The sequence below is a fragment of the Papio anubis genome, chromosome 1, assembly GCF_008728515.1.
Source record: "Papio anubis isolate 15944 chromosome 1, Panubis1.0, whole genome shotgun sequence".
NCBI lineage: Eukaryota > Metazoa > Chordata > Mammalia > Primates > Cercopithecidae > Papio > Papio anubis.
In genome coordinates this window covers 136,961,746-136,982,689 of record NC_044976.1, presented here as the reverse complement: position 1 = coordinate 136,982,689, position 20,944 = coordinate 136,961,746, and the positions used below count along the sequence as shown (strand labels likewise).

Here is a 20,944-nt window from a genome sequence, read left to right as displayed (position 1 = left end):
TTTATTTCTCCTTCACTTATGAAACTTAGTTTGGCTGGATATGAAATTCTGGGTTTAAAATTCTTTTCTTTAAGAATGTTGAATATTGGCCCCCACTCTCTTCTGGCTTGGAGAGTTTCTGCCGAGAGATCTGCTGTGAGTCTGATGGGCTTCCCTTTGTGGGTAACCCGACCTTTCTCTCTGGCTGCCCTTAAGATTTTTTCCTTCATTTCAACTTTGGTGAATCTGGCAATTATGTGTCTTGGAGTTGCTCTTCTCGAGGAGTATCTTTGTGGTGTTCTCTGTATTTCCTGGATTTGAATGTTGGCCTGCCCTACTAGGTTGGGGAAGTTCTCCTGGATGATATCCTGAAGAGTGTTTCCAACTTGGTTTCATTTTCCCCCTCACTTTCAGGCACCCCAATCAGACGTAGATTTGGTCTTGTTACTTAATCCCATACTTCTTGCAGGCTTTGTTCATTTCTTTTTCTTCTTTTTTCTTTTGGTTTCTCTTCTCGCTTCATTTCATTCATTTGATCCTCAATCGCTGATACTCTTTCTTCCAGTTGATTGAGTCGGTTACTGAAGCTTGTGCATTTGTCATGTATTTCTCGTGTCATGGTTTTCATCTCTTTCATTTCGTTTATGAGCTTCTCTGCATTAATTACTCTAGCCATCAATTCTTCCACTTTTTTTTCAAGATTTTTAGTTTCTTTGCACTGGGTACGTAATTCCTCCTTTAGCTCTGAGAAGTTTGATGGACTGAAGCCTTCTTCTCTCATCTTGTCAAACTCATTCTCCGTCAAGCTTTGATCTGTTGCTGGCGATGAGCTGCGCTCCTTTGCCGGGGGAGATGTGCTCTTATTTTTTGAATTTCCAGCTTTTCTGCCCTGCTTTTTCCCCATCTTTGTGGTTTTATCTGCCTCTGGTCTTTGATGATGGTGACGTACTGATGGGGTTTTGGTGTAGGTGTCCTTCCTGTTTGATAGTTTTCCTTCTAACAGTCAGGACCCTCAGCTGTAGGTCTGTTGAAGATTGCTTGAGGTCCACTCCAGACCCTGTTTGCCTGGGTATCAGCAGCAGAGGCTGCAGAAGATAGAATATTGCTGAACAGCGAGTTTACCTGTCTGATTCTTGCTTTGGAAGCTTCCTCTCAGGGGTGTACTCCACCCTGTGAGGTGTGGGGTGTCAGACTGCCCCTAGTGGGGGATGTCTCCCAGTTAGGCTACTCAGGGGTCAGGGACCCTCTTGAACAGGCAGTCTGTCCCTTCTGAGATCTCAACCTCTGTGTTGGGAGATCCACTGCTCTCTTCAAAGCTGTCAGACAGAGTCGTTTGCATCTGCAGAGGTTTCTGCTGCTTTTGTTGTTTTTTAGTTGTGCCCTGTCCCCAGAGGTGGAGTCTACAAAGACAGACAGGTTTCCTTGAGCTGCTGTGAGCTCCACCCAGTTCGAGCTTCCCAGCGGCTTTGTTTACCTACTTAAGCCTCAGCAATTGCGGGCGCCCCTCCCCCAGCCTCGCTGCTGCCTTGCAGTTAGATGGCAGACTGCTGTGCTAGCAATGAGGGAGGCTCCGTGGGCGTGGGACCCTCCCGGCCAGGTGTGGGATATAATCTCCTGGTGTGCCCGTTTGCTTAAAGCGCAGTATTGGGGTGGGAGTTACCCGATTTTCCAGGTGTTGTGTGTCTCAGTTCCCCTGGCTAGGAAAAGGGATTCCCTTCCCCCTTGCACTTCCCAGGTGAGGCGATGCCTCGCCCTGCTTCAGCTCTCGCTGGTCGGGCTGCAGCAGCTGACCAGCACCAATTGTCCGGCACTCCCTAGTGAGATGAACCCAGTACCTCAGTTGAAAATGCAGAAATCACTGGTCTTCTCTGTCACTCGCGCTGGGAGTTGGAGACTGGAGCTGTTCCTATTCGGCCATCTTGCTCCATCCCCCCAAAGTATGTTAAAACTATAAGTGAGTTTGGAAACTTTATTAAGGCTGTGTTACATTTAAATGCAAACAGAGCACACTGGGAAAAACAATGGTGAGAGAAAAAAGAAGAAATAGGAGGCTCATGCTGAGCCAAAGTTGTCACCCCTGCTGGGATTCAGATGTATCTGATCATGTCCAAAGATGTTTCTGGGACCTGAGGCTGGAAAATACCTAGCTGAATGAGTTGACTTACATAGTAAAAGGAACCTGGGGAGACTCTTGGGAAAGAAAAGAGCTCTGCCTGGAAGATATAGTAGAACACAGAATGGGGCACAGCACAGACATCCTGCTTCAGCATGGAACACAGCCTGTCTCCCAAGTGTCCCTAGCCTGTTTAAAAACTCTGGGACCACTATGAGATAGAATGCTTGGCATGAACATCAGTGTCCTACAATCAGCACCAGTGGTAGAGACAATAGGAGAAATCCTATAGTGATTTCTTGGACAGCTGATACCAAAGAGGGTGGTCAAAACAGGAAAACAATTGGGACAAAACATAGGGGAACTCACTGGACATAAATGGGGAAAACTTTGCAGAGGCTGAGGTGTAGCAAAGAGTCTGTGAAATGTTACTGTGACTGCCCCCCCGCAACTGTATCCACAGATTTATGAGTCCTGTAATACTAGCTTTAACAGTTTGAACAAAATCCATGAGAGAAAAGCCACAAGTTAGTATCCATTAGCTTGTATTAGAAATATTAGATCATAATACAATTTTATATGTTCATAAATCATATGAGTACTAAAATTACCTAAAGAGAAAAATTTTTTGCTTTTATTACTGAACATTAGCATTACTAACAAATACTGTTATTACAGAGCTTTTCAATAAAAGCACATTAATTCAGAGTAATAAGACAAGAGGGCTCTTCAGGTGTGTGGCCAGTATACGCACTTTGCTTTTTATCTCTCTGGGCATGGTGGCTCATGCCTGTAATTCCAGCACTTCGGGAGGCCGAAGCAGGTAGATCACACTGAGGTCAAGAGTTCAAGACCAGCCTGGCCAACATGGTAAAACCCCACCTCTACTAAAAATACAAAAATTAGCTGGGCATGGTGGTGCCACCTGTAATACCAGCATAAGAATTGTTTGAACCTGGGAGGCAGAGGTTGCAGTAAGCCGAGATCATGCCACTGGACTCCAGCTTGGGCAACAGAGTGAGACGTCTGCCTTAAAAAAAAAAATGTATGTGGAAACAAATACAAATAACCATCAGGTAATATTAGGAACACCTCTAGGCACACAAACTAGAAAATCTGGAAGAAATGGATATGTTCCTAAACATACATACTCTCCCAAGGCTGAACCAGAAAGAAGTTGAAGCCCTGAACAGACCAATAATGGACTCCAAAATGTAATCAGTAATAAATAGCCTACCAACCAAAAAAAGCCCAGGACCAAACACATTCACAGCCAAATTCTATCAGATATACAAAGAAGAGCTGACTGGTACCATTCCTACTGAAAATATTCTAAAAAATCGAGGAGGAGGGACTCCTCTGTAACTCATTCTATGGGAACAGCATCACCCTAACACTAAAATCTGGCAAAGACACAACAACAACAAAAAACTTCAGGCCAATATCCTTCATGAACACCAATGAAAGAATCTTCAACAAAATACTGGCAAATCGAATCCAGCAGCATATCAAAAAGCTTATCCACCACTATTAACTAGGCTTTATGCCTGGGGTGCAAGGTTGGTTCAATATATGCAAATCAATAAATATATTCATTACATAAACAAAACTAAAGACAAAAAAACCACATGATAATCTCAATAGATGCAGAAAAGGCTTTTGATATAATTCAACATCCTTCATGTTAAAAACTCTCAATAAACTAGGTATTGAAGGAACGTACCTCAAAATAATGAGTCATTTATGACAAACTCATAGCCAACACCAATAATGAGTCATTTATGACAAACTCACAGCCAACACCATACTGAATGGGCAAAAACTGGAAGCATTTCACTTGAAAACTGACACAAGACAAGTATGCCCTCTCTCACCACTCCTATTCAACATAGTCTTGGAAGTCCTGGCCACAGCAATCAGGCAAGAGAAAGAAAGGGCATCCAAATAGGAAGACAGGAAGTCAAACTATCCCTGTTTGCAGATGCCATGATTCTATATTTAGAAAAACCCATCGTCATGGCCCAAAAGCTTCTTTCAGTGAAGTCTCAGGATACAAAATCAATGCACAAAAATCACTAGCATTCCTACACACCAACAACAGCCATGCCAAGAACCAAATCAGGAACACAATCCCATTCACTGTTGTCACAAAAACAATAAAATACCTAGGAATACAGCTAACTAGGGAGGTGAAAGATCTCTTCCAAGGAAAACTACAAAACACTGATCAAATGGAAAATGGAAAAACATTCCATTCTTATGGACAAGAAGAATCAATATTGCTAAAATGACCATACTGTCCGGTGTAATTTATAGATTCAATGCTATTCCTATCAAACTACCAATGACATTTTAATTCATAGAATTAGAAAAAACTATTTTACAATTCATATGAAACCAAAATGAGTCTGAAAAGCCAAGGCAATCCTAACCAAAAAGAATAAGGCTGGAAGCATCACATTACCCAACTTCAAACTATATTACAAGGCTACAGTTACCAAAACAGCATGGTACTGGTACAAAAAACAGGCACATAGACCAATGGAACAGAGTTGAGAGCCCCAAAATAAGGCTGCACACATACAACCATCTGATCTTTGACAAACATGACAAAAGCAATGGAGAAAAGACTCCCTATTCAACAAATGATGCAGAAGATTGAAACTGGGCCCCTTCCTTTCACCATATACAAAAATCAACTCAAGATGGATTAAAGACTTAAATGTAAAACCTAAAACTATAAAAACCCTGGAAGACAACCTAGGCAGTACCATTTTGGACATAGGAACAGGCAAAGATTTCATGATGAACTCTTTCAATTGACAAAAGCAATTGCAACAAAAGCAAAGATTGACAAATGGGATCCAGTTAAACTAAGGAGCTTCTGCAAAGCAAAAGAAACTATCAACAGAGTAAACAGACAACCCATAGAATGGAAGAAAATTTTTGCAAACTATGCATCTGACAAAGGCCTAATATCTAGAATCTATAAGCAACTTTAACAAATTTACAAGCAAAAAACAAACAACTCTATTAAAAAGTGGGCAAAGGACATGAAGGGAGACTTTTCAAAAGAAGACATATATGCAGGCAACAAACATGCGAAAAGAAAGCTCAGGCTGGGCGCACTGGCTCACGCCTGTAATCCCAGCACTTTGGGAGGCCAAGGAGGGTGGATCACAAGGTCAGGAGTTTGAGACCAGCCTGACCAACATGGTGAAACCCCATCTCTACTAAAAATACAAAAATTAGCCAGGCATGGTGGCGCATGCCTATAATCCCAGCTACTCAGGAGGCTGAGGCAGGAGAATTGCTTGAACCCGGGAGGCGGATGCTGCAGTGAGTTGAGATTGTGCCATTGCACTCCAGCCTGGGCAACAGAGTGAGACTCTGTCTTAAAAAAAAAAAAAAAAAAAAAAAGCTCAATGTCACTGATCATTAGAGAAAAGCAAACCAAAACCAAAATGAGACACCATCTCACATGAGTCAGAATGGCTATCACTAAAAAGTCAAAAAATAACAGGTGCTCGCAAGGTTGTGGAGAAAAAGGAACACTTATACACTGTTGGTGGGAGTATAAATTAGTTCAATTATTGTGAGAGACAGTGGGGCGATTCCTCAAAGACCTAAAAACACAACTACCATTTGACCCAGCAATCCCATTACTGGCTATATACCCAAAGGAATACAAATTGTTCCATCATAATGACACATGGCCGAGTATGTTCATTGCAGCATTATTCACAATAGCAAAGACATGGATTCAACACAAATGCCCATCCATGGTAGACTGGATAAAGAAAATGTGGTATATATATACCATGGAATACTATGCAGCCATAAAAAAGAATGAGATCATGTCCTTTGCAGGAACATGGATGGAACTGGAGGCCATTATCAAAAGCAAATTAATGCAGGAGTAGAAAACCAAATACCTCCTGTTCTCACTTGTATGTGGGAGCTAAGTGATAAGAACACATGGACTCACAGTGAGCAACAACTGATACTGGGGCCTACTGGAGGGTGGAAGGTAGGAGGAGGGAGACAATCAGAAAACTTTACTAGTGGGTACTAGTTCATACCTGGGTGATGAAATAATCTGTATAACAAATCCCCATGATACCAGTTTACCTATATAACAAATCTGCACATGTGGCCCTGAACTTAAAGGTTTAAAAAATGTGGAAATTAAAAAAAGCAGCATTTGTTTGGGTTCTTCAAATGCAATATTCTAAGATAAAAAGATAATATGAGAATTTAAGCTGAAAAAATAATTAAAATATAGTTGCATCAGTGTCCTGGTAGCTCAGTAGACTGTTCCAAAGCTTGGGCAAGAATTTGGATACCTCTAAGTTGGCCTGAAAATTAGAGTTATAAATATATTCACATTATTTGCCAAGTAATGGAAACATTCAAGATAACTGCCATTCTCTTTGATGTGTGCTTTAAAAAAAACACACACACACACACACACGCCTGAAAGACCTAAACACTTATTGGGGAAAAATATTTAACAATAATTAACTAAACAGTAAGTGTGCATCAGATTTCAATTCAAAAGGCATAAACACATTCAACAAGTACCTGGCAGAATAGTTGTCTTTTGCAGCCTTAATTGTTAGGATCTGTGAAGCAATGACAGAGAGAACTTCCAAATCAATTAGATTGAATTCATCGAAACAACTCCAAGCTCCTGACTGAACTAGTCCAAAGAAGAATTTTCTCACTATCTTTAAAAAAAAAAAAAAAAAAAAGATTGATTAGTAAAATTATTATAATGGTGAGAAAATTTACTGAGATGTTAATTTGTACATGTTCTCCCCATGCTATCCAAACCAAGTAAAGGTCTTTTGCGTTTCCCCCTTCTAGGCATTTTTATAGGGTTGAAAGCAGCAGCTGCTTAGATGCTAGACAAGTCAACTACTCTGCTTTTCCCTTCTAAAAGCCCAAACACTCAGTAGAGCAAACTCTGATGCTCACAGGGACCGTGAAGACAGGGCCACAGCTTCTTATGGATTGTACAGAGATGCACCAGACCCCTCCCCTGGACAGCCATTTCCCTCACAGAGCTGCACCCTGGGGCAGAGTCTTCAGAACAACTTTCTGGTAGATGGGTGTAAAGTGTGTGAATCTGGGGCTGCCTTTTCTGGATCAGGCAAAGATGCTTTATGGCTTAGTGGCAGGCAGCTGGTGGGCAATGCAAAACACTGAACCACAGGCCCAGATAAGGCAAGACTGCAGGGGGCCCAGCTAAAGCACGCAGCTGCTGTTGGGCTTCTGCCATTTGCCAGAGTGCAGGCCCAGGCTGACCAGGTGCACCCAGTGCTCTGTGAGAGGCTGAAAGTCTGGGATTGAAATCTATTGGTTTGTAAATGTTAGCAACTAAAACAAAGCAACAAAACAAACAAAAATATTGACAGGTCTAACTTCTGTGGGCTGAATGCAAGTTGAGGGATGCCTGAACTCTAATGCTAGGTATGGCAAAGAGGAAAGGAAGTGGGAATGGGAACGAGTAAGAGAGAGCCTCATACCGAGAAGGATATAGAAGATGGTTCCTTCCACTGAGCAGCAGGAATCAAATCTTGTCTTAATTTAAAATTTTGGTATTTTGTTCATGGGATGTTTGGGGGCATTAATTCTGACTTTTAAAATATTGCATTAAATATTATTTATCTTAATTAGCAGGCTTTTTGTCCTCACTCATGTGGAGCCCTCATAGGCCCCACTGCTAGTTTCCAGGAAGGAGGCAAGAGTCTATTTGGTAAGTATCTTAAAAATAATAATTGATCAGCTTATTTATGTTGATATTTTTCATGTACTAAATGAGCACAAATTGGAAATGCAGGATCTCAGAGGTAACGTGCTTCGAACACAAATAAAATGACAGCAATAAAATGTATAATGTTTGAACTTAACATGCAAAACAAATTGCAGTATTTTGAAACTTTGAGTAGATTTGTAAGAGACATATTTCAGAATGTTATAAGATATGTCAGATAATGTGCAAACAAAACAAGACTGACAGGAACTTGTAATCATCATCTATATAAACTCTCAAATATTTGTGTTAATCATAATATTGTCTTAATTACCTTTTCAGTAAATAAATGTATGGGGTTAGGACTTAAAATAAATGTATGTTAATAAAGCAGTACTCTTAATTGTTTTATATATTCATGTTCCATGTAAGATTTTTTTATTGAAAAGAATCCAACTGTTGAAAAGTTTGAAAACCACTGTCTTAAGGAGTAGTTCACCTGAATAAAAGCAACGTATATAATGTTTTAAATTTCTATTATATTCTAGGTTTCTAGTCCATTAGTTTAAAAGAAATAATAGCATTTAAAGTTCTGTTAATACTTGATGTTTGTCTCAGATAAATATTTTTTCTTGTTCTTTTATTCTTCAATGAATTGTTTTACGTTTTATGTGTACAATATTTCTTCCTGACACATGTTTAAGCTTTACCTTATAATCCAGATCCTCAAAACAGTTGAAGACCACACAATGTTTGCCTAAGGACTGGGAAACAAAAATATTTTAATATCTTTCTTGAATTATGACACAAAATACTAATGTTAAAACTGCGAGAGTAATAAAATGTCTATGTTTTTGAGAAAACTTTTGCAAGATGGAGATGAATTAAAAATCAAATTTAGAGATTCACAAAACTCAATATAATAGTATAAATGTACATATACTGTTACAGTTCAGTTGATTAGTTTATAGAGCATTAAGGTCATGTTTTTACATAAATCTATGAATAAAAAACTATGAAAAAATTCTAGGTTACAAACTATATCCTTTGCTTTCATCAGTAACTACTACTGCTTTTATCTCTCTGTCTCTCTCTCTCTCTCTCTCTCTCTCTCTTTGTCTCTGTCCCTCTCAGTCTCACTTTCTGTCTCTCTCTCTCTCTCTCTCTCTCACACACACACACACACAACAACAATATTAATCATTCACAAGTAGTTTTCCAGCTAAATAAAAAGCATATGTTGGCTTATTGAGATTCTAAGCTGCAGCACACAACAGGCATTCAAAACGTCATTGATGAATTAATTATATGTGAATTAATGAATGTGCTTGTTAATGCAATGAACATCTTAATAGCAGGAATGGTGTAAATTTAAGATACCATCAAAATTTGTGTGACAGAAAAAGAAAAAAAGAAGTTTTTATTCTGGATAGAGAAACCACTTACTTTTGCCAGATCTTTGACAGTCTCAGTTTTTCCTGTACCAGCTGGACCAGCAGGACAGCCTCCTAGATTCAAGTGTAGTGCTTCCATGAGAGTTAGCCAGCATCGGTCTGTGAGAGGTGTAATAACCAATCTTGAGGTACAGCCCAAGTACTCATAGCCATAAGAAAAGCTGGCATTTCCTTGAGATACATAGCACAATTTTTGTTTTTCATTCCATTTATATTGCAAATGTCTGAAAACAAAATTTTAAATGTTCATATTATTTGGTTAAATTATTTTTATTTTTTTCATATGCAGAAACAATCAGGATTTAAAATGGAGCATTGATTAAAAAAACAAATAGAAGTAAAAAAAATAAAATCAAATAAGAAGTGTGATATAAAACTCATCAATGACTGATCATATTAGGTATGAAATAGAACTGAAGAATAGAAACATGTGAACACACTTCCCTCTGAGGCTAATGGCCTTGCTGATTATGCTGCTTTGGTGTGATGTCAACCCAAATGGGGGATTTATATAAGAATCATCCCTCTGAAGTTTATTATGGTTTTCAATAAGACTGTGATTGAAGATGATGTTTATCATAATCTGGATCCTTATTATGAGGGTACTTAAGAGAAATGCTATTTGTTCTACATATCAAAACAAATTGAACTTTGTAGAAAATGATTTGCATTTATATCATGAGCACTGTGAATTGTGAATTGTGTAGCTAACCATAAATGTTCACCTCTAGAAGGTTTTGAGTTACAAAACCTTTGTGGTATGAAACCTTTGTGGTATGAATTCTTGACTCTATTTTATATCCCAATTAGTGCTAACTCGATTCTCAAAATAAACACATTTGGGCACTATCAATGAAAAACTATCAAACAATATTTTGTAAATAATTTTACTTTTTAAAATATTAAAACATTGTCAGCAAAAACTCATTCCTACACATTTTTAATTGTTTAGTGCTGTTTTGATTTTGAATCACAAGTGGAGGCAGGTACAATATCTTCGCAGAATTTATTCATTAAAGCTCTTACATAGGCACTAGTTTTTGCCTTTGTTTGCCTTTCTTCACTCATTCCACTCACTCTCAACGTATGCTATCATGTAGTAGTGTGCATATCCTTGTAAGCCCTTTTAAATCTTTTCTGGAACAACAGGGAATATTATAAAGAAATCTGGAAAAGTGAGTAAATTTTAAAAATAAATTTAAATTAAAAAGAAAAGAAAAATTTAAAATTATAAGCAACTACCTTGCAAAGTCTCAGATGGGAGAGCATATATCCATAAGAAAGAGAAAAGTATAATACTTGTGGAAGAAAATGTTTTTTAAAGAAGAAATTCTGTTATCCTAAGGACGAGTATTTGTTTTATGATTCAACTAAAATGCTAAATCATTATTTTGATAGCAAATCAATTTCCAGAGCCTTTGCCTTTCTATTAGTATTCCCTTAGAACAGAGCTTCTCAAACTTTCTCAGTTCACTGCACTCTTAGTAATCCAGTAATATTTTCATGATGACCCTAGACCAAAAGGAATATCTAACAGTTTCTTTTCTTAATTTTAGGTCCAAAACAGTTTAATAAGTATTTTTGTCCTAATGATTTAGTAGGTTGCTTGAAACAAGGTACACAAATGAATTGACAAAAAAAATTATTTCATTAAATGTTTTAAAAATTAAATTAATTTATTTATTTGAGATGGAGTCTCGCTCTGTCACCCAGGTTGGAGTGCAGTGGCACGATCTCAGCTCACTGGAATCTCCACCTCCTGGGTTCAAGTGATTCTCCTGCCTTAGCCTTTGAGTAGCTGGGATTACAGGTGTGCACCATCACGCTCAGCTAATTTTTATTTTTAGTAGAGACAGGGTTTCACCATGTTGGCCAGACTGGTCTCCAACTCTGGACTTCAAGTGATCCACTGGCCTCAGCCTCCCAAAGTGCTGGGATTACAGGTGTGAGCCAACATGCCTGGCCTTATTTCGTTTTTAAATAACCAGTTACTTAGATATGCCTATTGTGTACTGCACCACTTATCAAACCTTGGGATCAGACTGGATACTGCCAATCTCGTTTGCTACACTGATTTTCATGGGATACTTGCTTTTTTATGAGAGCAACTGCCAAAACCTAGCTTTGCAGGGATAAGAAGTCACTGAAAGGTATGTAGCATGATCTGATGTTAAAACAGAACTATTTTGAGCTGCTAGTATGTTTGGTGTCTGATAGATGTTGTACATTGCTGTGATTCCCTCAAAAGGTTAAAATATCTTGCAGTGCCCTTGTGAATTGTCTATGGTGGCTTGGGATACCTTGACACATAGTTTGGGAACTGTAGCCCTAAACTCAGACACTTACAGAGTCTTATCAGGATCTTCTCTTTTCCAGTTTACCTTTCTATATATGCTCTTCCTCTTTTTCATTTTCATTTTTAAAAAGAGTTAATAAAAAGTAATAATGACACACTAGACTTTTTTTCCAGAGTAATGGTTCATTAACACAGTATATCCTCTTTGGCAATTAAGAAAGTATACATTTATGCTTTAATGAACATGTAAATATATATCAGATATAAAGTATTCAGATAAAATATAGTCAACAGTGGCCTCAGTTATATACTTAAGCCTCTGTCTACTTCTTTTTCTAGAGTTTAAACGAAACTGTCATACCTAAAATCAGGACTTTTATGCTAACTGCAGAATTTATGCTAACCGTACATTTATCATCAGAGCTTGATGCTCAATCTCTTCCCACCAAAGGTGAGAATGGCTCTATTTTTCTATACTTTCATATTTTACTAATTGACTCCAGGTAGGAAGAAGGCAGTTTTGAGTTAGGGAGCTGGCTGGAAATGTTCTTCAGTTTGTTTCCCCTCAGTCTGTTCCAGAATTAACAGCACAGTGGAAAGAAGAGGCTTGAGGTAGAGCTCTGACTGCCCATGGAAAGATACTGCCCTCTGTCTAGATGGAAATGGGAGAATGTAACTATCAAAAGGGCCTAATCAGGTCAGGAAGACAAAGAAGAAAGAAGTAAAAATTAGGTGGAGGGACAGTAGAAAAGAGAAAGAAGGAAAAGCAGTAGTAGGGTACAGTAATCTCCCCTTATCTGCATGGGATACATTTCAGGACACCCCTCCTGCTGCTGCCCAAACAGAGGATACCTATAGTTCAAACCACATATAGTTCCAGACCCTCTATATACCATACTATGACTTTTCCTATACATAAATAACTATAATAAAGCTTAATTTATAAATCAGGCACAGTAAGAGATGAACAACGATGACATAATAGAACAGTAGAAAAATATACTCACATTCACATGGCATGTGAATGTGATCTGCCTCTCTAAATATCTTATTGTAAAATACTCACTTATTTTTGGGCCACAATTGACCACAGTAACTGAAACTGGAAAGTGAAACTGCAGATAAAGGGGGACTAATGTACTCAGATTGGTTTGCTTAGAATTTTGGTAAAGCCCCCAAAATTAAAACTCGAGTTTGACAAAGTGTGAAGTAGAGAATCAATTTACCTAAAGATATATTTGTGAGAAGTTATTGTATGTAGTTATAATTTAGATCCACCTACCTTGTCCACTCAAAATCCTCTGCATTGAAGATATTTTTAAGTAGTAAATTTATCACTATATCTCTGCAGTGAACATAAAGGGTAAGCAGTGCCCCTAGTACAGCTTTTGTTCGAGAGTTACTAGTATCCAGCACTACCAGCTCTGCAACCTCTTCTAGATGACATATCAGACCAGCGTGGACTTTTTCCAATTTTTCTCTTGAATAAGAACTCACAAAACTTTTAATACAATCATTATAAAACATGATCTGGCTCTGAAAAAGTAAGATAATGTTATTATATGTGTATATATAATTGAAGCATACATTTTATTTGAAATTAAAATGGATGTTTTCATAAAGTCATGTGGTGTGTATGTGAGTGTTTGTGTAAGAGACCTTACACATTTGTATGTATTTGAGGGCTAAAGATTGAATTCTGATTGATGCTTATGGGGGCCTTATCAATTTGTACTTCCTAAATCTTATATTCTGAAATCTTCCTAAATCTTACACCAGCAACCTTAAGTAATAATGTGGGGACAGTAAAAATGGTAGAAAACTCCGAGATGAAATTAGTGCTGCTTTTCTCTGTTGAACTCAGAAGTAATATACCTAGAACACAGTAAGCTTGTAGTCATAGTTTTCAGAAAGTTTATAGACCTCTCTTATTCAGCCCATCTTTTGACACTCACTCTTGTCATACATAATGGAGCTGTTTTAAGAAGTCTACTGGATTAAGGTCAGATTGACTCTGGAAGTTAAAAGAGGGGGATACATCAGGACAGCTTATAGGTTTCTGGGCTTTACATTGGATAAATTGTGATTCCAGTAACTCACTACAATAGTACCTATTGCAGGAAAAGTATGCTGCAGGCAAGGTGGCACAGTGAATTCATTCACGGATATATTAAATTTGAAGTGTTCAAGAAACATAAGAAGAGCTATCAAGATATGAATATGGGAATAATTAGCATAAAGTTAATAGAGTGAGATTTTTCCAGATTGAGATAGCAGCATTCAGGATGAGAAACTTGTTGTATCAACAGCATTATTGGTTACATGCAACAGAAATGAACTGGCTTTCTTAAAGGATGTTGCAAGCTCATAATGAGCAGATCAAAAGGAGGCTAGAGACTGAGGGTTAGAAAGTGGGCAGGACCAAGAGTCTGGGAAGACAAGAGGAATCACAGTCAAGGCCATGTCATGGCAGAGTCTGGTCAGATGCCAGTACTGCTGTCCTTGAGACATTTATTCAAGATTTGTAGCCTCAGGAGAGAACATCCAACAGGTGGAGACCCTTCCCTAGGCTGCATCAGTGTAGGGTAAAGGAGGACTTGGTTCCGGTGAGGGAGATTGTGAACCAGTTTTTAATTCTTGTTTGTTATTTATTTATAAAGGAATTTTAATTACTATATCTTGTTTGTTATTTATTCATAAAGGAATTTTAATTACTATATCTTCAAATTCTCTCAGTGGCCAGTGCATGCAGACATCTAATTATTCCCATTCCCCCACAGGTGTCTTTTTACATCCATTCAGAGGCAACTCCTAGTCATGTGACATATGTAGAAGTGCAAGAGAAAGGGGAGTTGTAAATTGCATCCTGGAATGGAAAAGGAGCAGTAGGTAAGGCAGACATGGGAAAAAATTTGGCAAAAGAACATTCAATGATTGAAGTTGAAGTCTATCATAAAGTATTTCTAGAAATAGGATACACGCTGCTTATCAATGTTAAGCATGTTTGGAAGACGAGGGATCCAAGAAACATCTTTTCTTAGGAGAGCAGATTTGATTATTTGAATTTCTGTTAAACTACAGAAGTGTGCAGATTGATTCATTATAATTTTGTCACCTTTGTAAAGAACAGTTTAGGTAAGTTCCTCAGCTTAAGATCTGTGAATATTTTCAATATTCAGTCAAGTGGAGAACAAAAGGGACAAAGAAGATTTGATAATAATAACTTGCGTACACAATCCAAAGTTATTTTAACAAAGACTTGAAAATTGTGAGTCAAGGCAAAGTAAAAGGATATGATGTTAATTTTAAATTGAATAGAGAACTACAAGTCAAGTACGCTTTAAAAATACTTGATTATGGAGGGCTAAGATGATCGATTAGAAGTAGCTGCAGTCCACAACACTCCTGGAGAAGAATGAAAAGGGGCGAGTGAATTCAACACCTTTAACTGAAATATCCGGGTTCTCGCATTGGGAATGAATAGGCAAGCAGCTCGGATTCAAGGAGAGTGAGGAGAAACAGTGGGGTTGGGGAGGGGGGGACAACAGCCCAACAGTAAACAGCATGGAGCCAAAGGAATCCCCCAGCCCCAGCCAGGGAAGGCAGTGAATGATTGTGAAACCCCACCTGGGAAACCATGCTTCTCCCACAAATCTTTGCAACCTGTGGAGCAGGAGATCCCCTCCTAAGCCCACACCACCAAGGCTGTGGGTCCAGTACACAGAGCTGTGTGGAGTCTGCAAAACAGCCACTCAGGTGCACACAGAGACCCAGGAGTTTTGCATGCTCCAACCCCAGGATCCCCACCAAGGTGGAAAATCTGCCCATACACATCCATAAGAAGTGGGCTGAATATAGGGCACCAAGCAGCGTCCTTCTGTAGGCCTCACTTCCACAGCATCTCACAGGTTAAGATCCACTGGCTTGGAATCCCAGTCAGCCAATGGCAGAGGGCTGAAGTCCACCAGGGACAGGACAGAGATCCGTTGGGGAGAGCGGCTGCCATCTCTGCGGTTTGGGGGAAACAGCTGTTCCAGTTTGCAGGCTGTGAAGAGTGCAGATGGTCCAGACAAGGAGGGGCCCCCCACAGTGCAATGCTGTGGCCTTGCCAGATTGGGGCCAGACTGCTTCTTTAACCACGGCCCTGACATACTACTCCTCAATGGGCAGGTCCTTGGGTCCACGGACAGAGCTCTGATCTCTCCCTAGCAGAGAACTCCCAGGGGAGGGGCGGCTGCCGTATCCGCAGTTCCCTAGTCTCAGCTGTGGAGATGAAGAGGGGCCCTCCCACAGTGCAGTGCAGCTGCCTTGCCAGATTATGGCCAGACTGCATCTTTAACTGGGGCCCGACTCACTCCTCCTCACTAGGGGGGGTCTTCGGTTCTGTGGACAGAGATCTCTTCCGGGGAGGGAGATCCCTGGGTGAGGGGCAGCGCTATCTCTGAGGTTCCCTAAACTCAGCCATTCTACCCGGCTGGCTGCGGAAAATACAGACGGTCTACAAAGAAGGGTCACCCCCCAGTGAAACATGCCTGCTCTACCAAGAAGCAACCAGACTGCTTCACTGGATGGGTTCCTGATCCTCTTTCTCCTGACTGGGTGACATCTTCCACTGGGGGGCCCTAGCCTCCACAGCAGCCCTATGGTAGAGTGGCCTGTTAAAAGAAAGACAAACAGAGGCTAGGCAGTGGCTCATGCCTGTAATCCCAGCACTCTGGGAGGCTGAGGTGGGTGGATCGCCTGAGGTCAGGAGTTCAAGACCAGCCTGGCCAACATGGTGAAATGCTGTCTCTACTAAAAATGTAAAAATTAGCTGGGTGTAGTGGTGCATGCCTGTAACCTCAGCTACTCAGGAGGCTGAGGCAGGAGAATGACTTCCACCTGAGAGATGGAGGTTGCAGTGAGCTGAGATTGTGCCACTGCACTCCAGCCTGGGTGTCAGAGGAAGACTCTGTCTTAAAACAAAACAAAACAAAGCAAACAAAAAACAAACAGACAACAACAACATCAACAAAAAAAGACCCCACAAAAACCCCACTCAAAGGTCAGCAACCTCAAAGATCAAAGGTAGATAAACCCACAAAGATGAGAAGGAATAAATGCAAAAACACTGAAAACTCAAAAACCCAGCATGCCTCTCCTTCAAACGATTTCAACAGAACTAGGCTGAGGCTGAGATGGATGAATTGGCAGAAATAAGGCTTCAGAAGGTGGGTAATAACTAACTTTGCTGAGTTAAAGGAGTATGTGCTAACCCAATATAAAGAAGCTAAAATAATAATAACACAATGCAGGAGCTGATAGCCAGAATAACCAATTTAGAGAGGAACATAACTGACCTAATGGAGCTGAAAAATACAACAAGAGAAATTCACAATGCAATCACAAGTATCAACAGCAGAATAGACCAAGGGGAGGAAAGAATCTCAGAGCCTGAAGACTATCTTTCTGAAATAAGAGAGGTAGAAAATAATAATGAAAAAAGAATAAGGAATGAACAAAACCTCTGAGAATTATGGGATTATGGAAAGAGAACAAACCTACGACTGAATGCGGTACCTGAAACAGATGGGAAGAATGGAACCAAGTTGGAAAACGTACTTCAGTATATCATCCAGGAGAACTTCCCCAACCTAGCAAGACAGGCTAACATTCAAATTCAGAAAACGCAGAGAACCCCAGTAAGATATTCCATGAGAAGATCAACTCTGAGATACATAATCATGAGATTCTCCATGGTCAAAATGAAAGAAAAAATGTTAAAGGCAACCAGAGAGAAAAGCTAGGTCACCTACAAGGTAAAACCCATCAGACTAATAGTGAACCTCTCATTGGAAACCCTGCAAGCCAGAAGAGATTGGGGGCCAATATTCAACTTCTTAAAGAAAAGAATTTCCAGTCCAGAATTTCATATCTGGCCAAACTAAGCTTATCATAAGCAAAGGAGAAAGAAGATCCTTTTCAGAAAAGCAAATGCTCAGGGAATTCATCCTCACCAGATCTGCCTTGCAAGAGCTCCTGAAGGAAGCACTAAATATTAAAAGAAGAAACCATCATCAGCCACTACAAAACACACTGATGTACACAGACTAGTGACACTATGAAGCAACCATAAAAACAAGTCTGCAAAATAACGAGCTAGCATCATGATGTCAGGATACAATTTACACATAACAATACTAACCTTAAATATAAACGGGCTAAATGCCCGAATTAAAAGACACAGAATGACAAGCTGGATAAAGAGTTAAGCCTCATCAGTATACTGTCTTCAAGAGCCCCATCTCACGTGCAAAGACACACATAGGCTCAAAATAAAGGGATAAGGGAAAATTTACCAAGGAAATGGAAAACAGTAAAAAGCAGGAGTAGCAACCCTAGTTTCTAAAAAGCAGACTTTAAACCAACAAAGATTAAAAAAAGACAAAGAAGAGCATTACATAATGGTGAAGGGCTCAATTCAACAAGTGATAACTACCCTAAATATATATGCACCCAATACAGGAGCACCCAGCTTCAGAAAGCAAGTTCTTACAGACCTACAAAGAGATTTAGTCACCCACACAATAATAGTGGGAGACTTTAACACCCCTCTGACAATATTAGACAGATCATTGAGACAGAAAATAAACAAAGATGTTTAGAACCTGAACTTGACCAAAGGGACCTAATAGACATATACAGAACTCTTTACCCCAAAACAACAGAATATAGACTCTTCTCACAGCCACACAACACTTACTTTAAAATTGGTCACATCATAGGATCACATAGTAGAAAGTGATCACACTCCTCTGCAAATGCAGAAGACCTGAAATCATAATGGTCTCTCAGACCACAGTACAATCAAATTAGAACTCAAGATTAAGAAATCCACTCAAAACCATACAACTACATAGAAATTGAACAACCTGCTCCTGAATGACTCTTGGGTAAATAAAATAAAGGCAAACATTAAGAAGTTCTTTGAAACTAATGAGAACGAAGAGACAACATACCAGAATCTCTGGGACACAGCTAAAGCAGTGTTAAGAGGGAAATTTATAGCATTAAATGCCCACATCAAAAAGCTAGAAAGACCTCAAGTTAACAGCCTAACATCTCAACTAAAAGGACTAGAGAACCAAGAGCAAACAAACCCCAAACCTAGCAGACGACAAGAAATAACCAAGATCAGAGTTGAGTTGAAGGAGATAGAGACATGGGAAACCTTTTAAAAAATTAACAAATCCAGGAGCTTTTAAAAAAGAAATAGATACACCGTTTGCTAGGCTAATAAAGATGAAAAAAGAGAAGAATCAAATAAACACAATAAGAAATGATTAGGGGGATATTGTCACTGATCCGACAGAAATAAAACAGGAAATAGACAATTTCCTGGACAAATACACCCTCCCAAGACTGAACCAGGAAAAAAATCAAGTCCCTGAATAGACCAATAACGAGTTGTGAAATTGAAGCAGTAATAAATAGGCTGCCAACCAAAAAAATCCCAAGACCAGATGGATTCACATCTGAATACTATCAGAGGTATGAAGAGAAGCTGGTACTATTTCTACTGAAACTATTCCAAAAAATTGAAGAGGAAGGACTCTTTCCTAACTCATTCTATGATACTAGCATCACCCTGATACCAAAATCTGGCAGAGATACAACAAAAAAAGAAACTTCAGGTCAAAATCCCTGATGAACATTGATGCAAAAATCCTCAATAAAATATTGGCAAATCCAAATCCAGCAGCACATCAAAAAGCTTATTCACCAAGAACAAGTTGGCTTTATACCCAGAATGCAAGGTTGGTTCAACATATGCAAATCAATAAATGTCATTCATTACATAAGGAGAACTAAAGACAAAAACCACATGATTATCTCAATAGATACAGAAAAGGCCTTTGAAAAAATTCAACATCTCTTCATGTTAAAAACTCTCAACAAACTAGGTATTGGAGGAACATTCCTCAAAATAATAAGAGCTATATATGACAAACCCACAGCCAATATCATACTAAATGGGCAAAAGCTGGAAGCATTCTCTTTGAAAACTGGCACAAAACAAGGATGCCCTCTCTTACCATTCCTATTCAACATTGTATTGGAAGTTCCAGCCAGGGCAATCAGGCAAGAGGAAGAAATAAAGGGTATTCAAATAGGAAGAGAGGAGGTTAAATTATCTTTGTTTGCAGATAACATGATCCTGTATCTAGAAAACCCCATCATCTCAGCCCAAAAGCTTCTTAAGCTGATAAGCAACTTCAGCAAAGTCTCAGGACATAAAATCAATGTGCCAAAATTGCTAGCATTCCTATATATACCACCAAGCAAGCAGAGAGCCAAATCATGAATAAACTCCCATTCACAATTGCTACAAAAAGAATAAAATGCCTAGGAATTACAACTAACAAGGGAAATGAAGTACCTCTTCAAGAAGAACTACAAACCACTGCTCAGGGAAATCAGAGAGGATACAAACAAATGGAGAACCATTCCATGCTCATGGATAGGAAGAATCAGTATCATAAAAATAGCCATACTACCCAAAGTAATTTATAGATTCAATGCTATTCCCATTAAACTACCACTGACATTCTTCATAGAATTAGAAAAACTATTTTAAAATTCATATGGAACCAAAAAAGAGCCCAAATAGCCAAGTCAATACTAAGCAAAAAGAACACATCTGGAGGCATTACACTACCTGACTTCAAACTGTACTACAAGGTTACAGTGACCAAAACAGCATGGTACTGGTACAAAAACAGACACATAGACCAATGTAACAGAGTAGAGAACCCAGAAATAGAACCTCACACCTACAGCCATTTGATCTTCCACAAACATGATCAAAACAAGCAATGAGGAAAGGATTTCCTATTTAATAAACGGTGCTGGGAGAATGGCTAGCCATATGTAGAAAATTGAAAGTGGAACCCTTCCTTACACCATATACAAAAATTAACTCAAGGTGGAATAAAGGCTTAAATCTAAAAACCAAAACTATCAAAATCCTAGAAAAAAATCTAGGCAATGCCAGTCAGGATATAGGCATAGGCAAAGACTTCATGACAAAAATTCCAAAAGCAATTGCAACAAAAGCGAAAACTGACAAATGAGATTGAACTCACCTAAAGAGCTTCTGCACAGGACAGCAAAAGAAACTATCATCAGAGTGAACAGACAACCTACAGAATGGGAGAAAATTTTTGCAATCTCTCCATCTGACAAAGGGCTAATCTCCAGAATTTACAAGGAACTTAAACACATTTACCAGAGAAAGAAAACTCCATTAAAAAGTGGGCAAAGGACATGAACAGATACTTCTAAAAAAAAAGACATACGTGTGT

General features: G+C 39.1%; 1 protein-coding gene across 1 annotated transcript in view; it reads right to left on the bottom strand.

The window, feature by feature from the left end:
* Nucleotides 1-6,253: 6,253 nt before the first annotated feature.
* Nucleotides 6,254-20,944, bottom strand: part of LOC116270319 (dynein heavy chain 6, axonemal-like) — a 58,956-nt gene continuing 44,265 nt past the window's right edge. Inside the window, exons 11-14 of the mRNA XM_031655385.1 lie at nt 12,883-13,136; nt 9,297-9,528; nt 8,561-8,614; nt 6,254-6,822 (exon numbers count right to left, since the gene is read on the bottom strand). Of these exons, the coding sequence (XP_031511245.1) occupies nt 6,613-6,822; nt 8,561-8,614; nt 9,297-9,528; nt 12,883-13,136 (750 nt within the window). The 3' untranslated portion in view covers nt 6,254-6,612. The remainder of the gene's footprint in view (nt 6,823-8,560; nt 8,615-9,296; nt 9,529-12,882; nt 13,137-20,944) is intronic.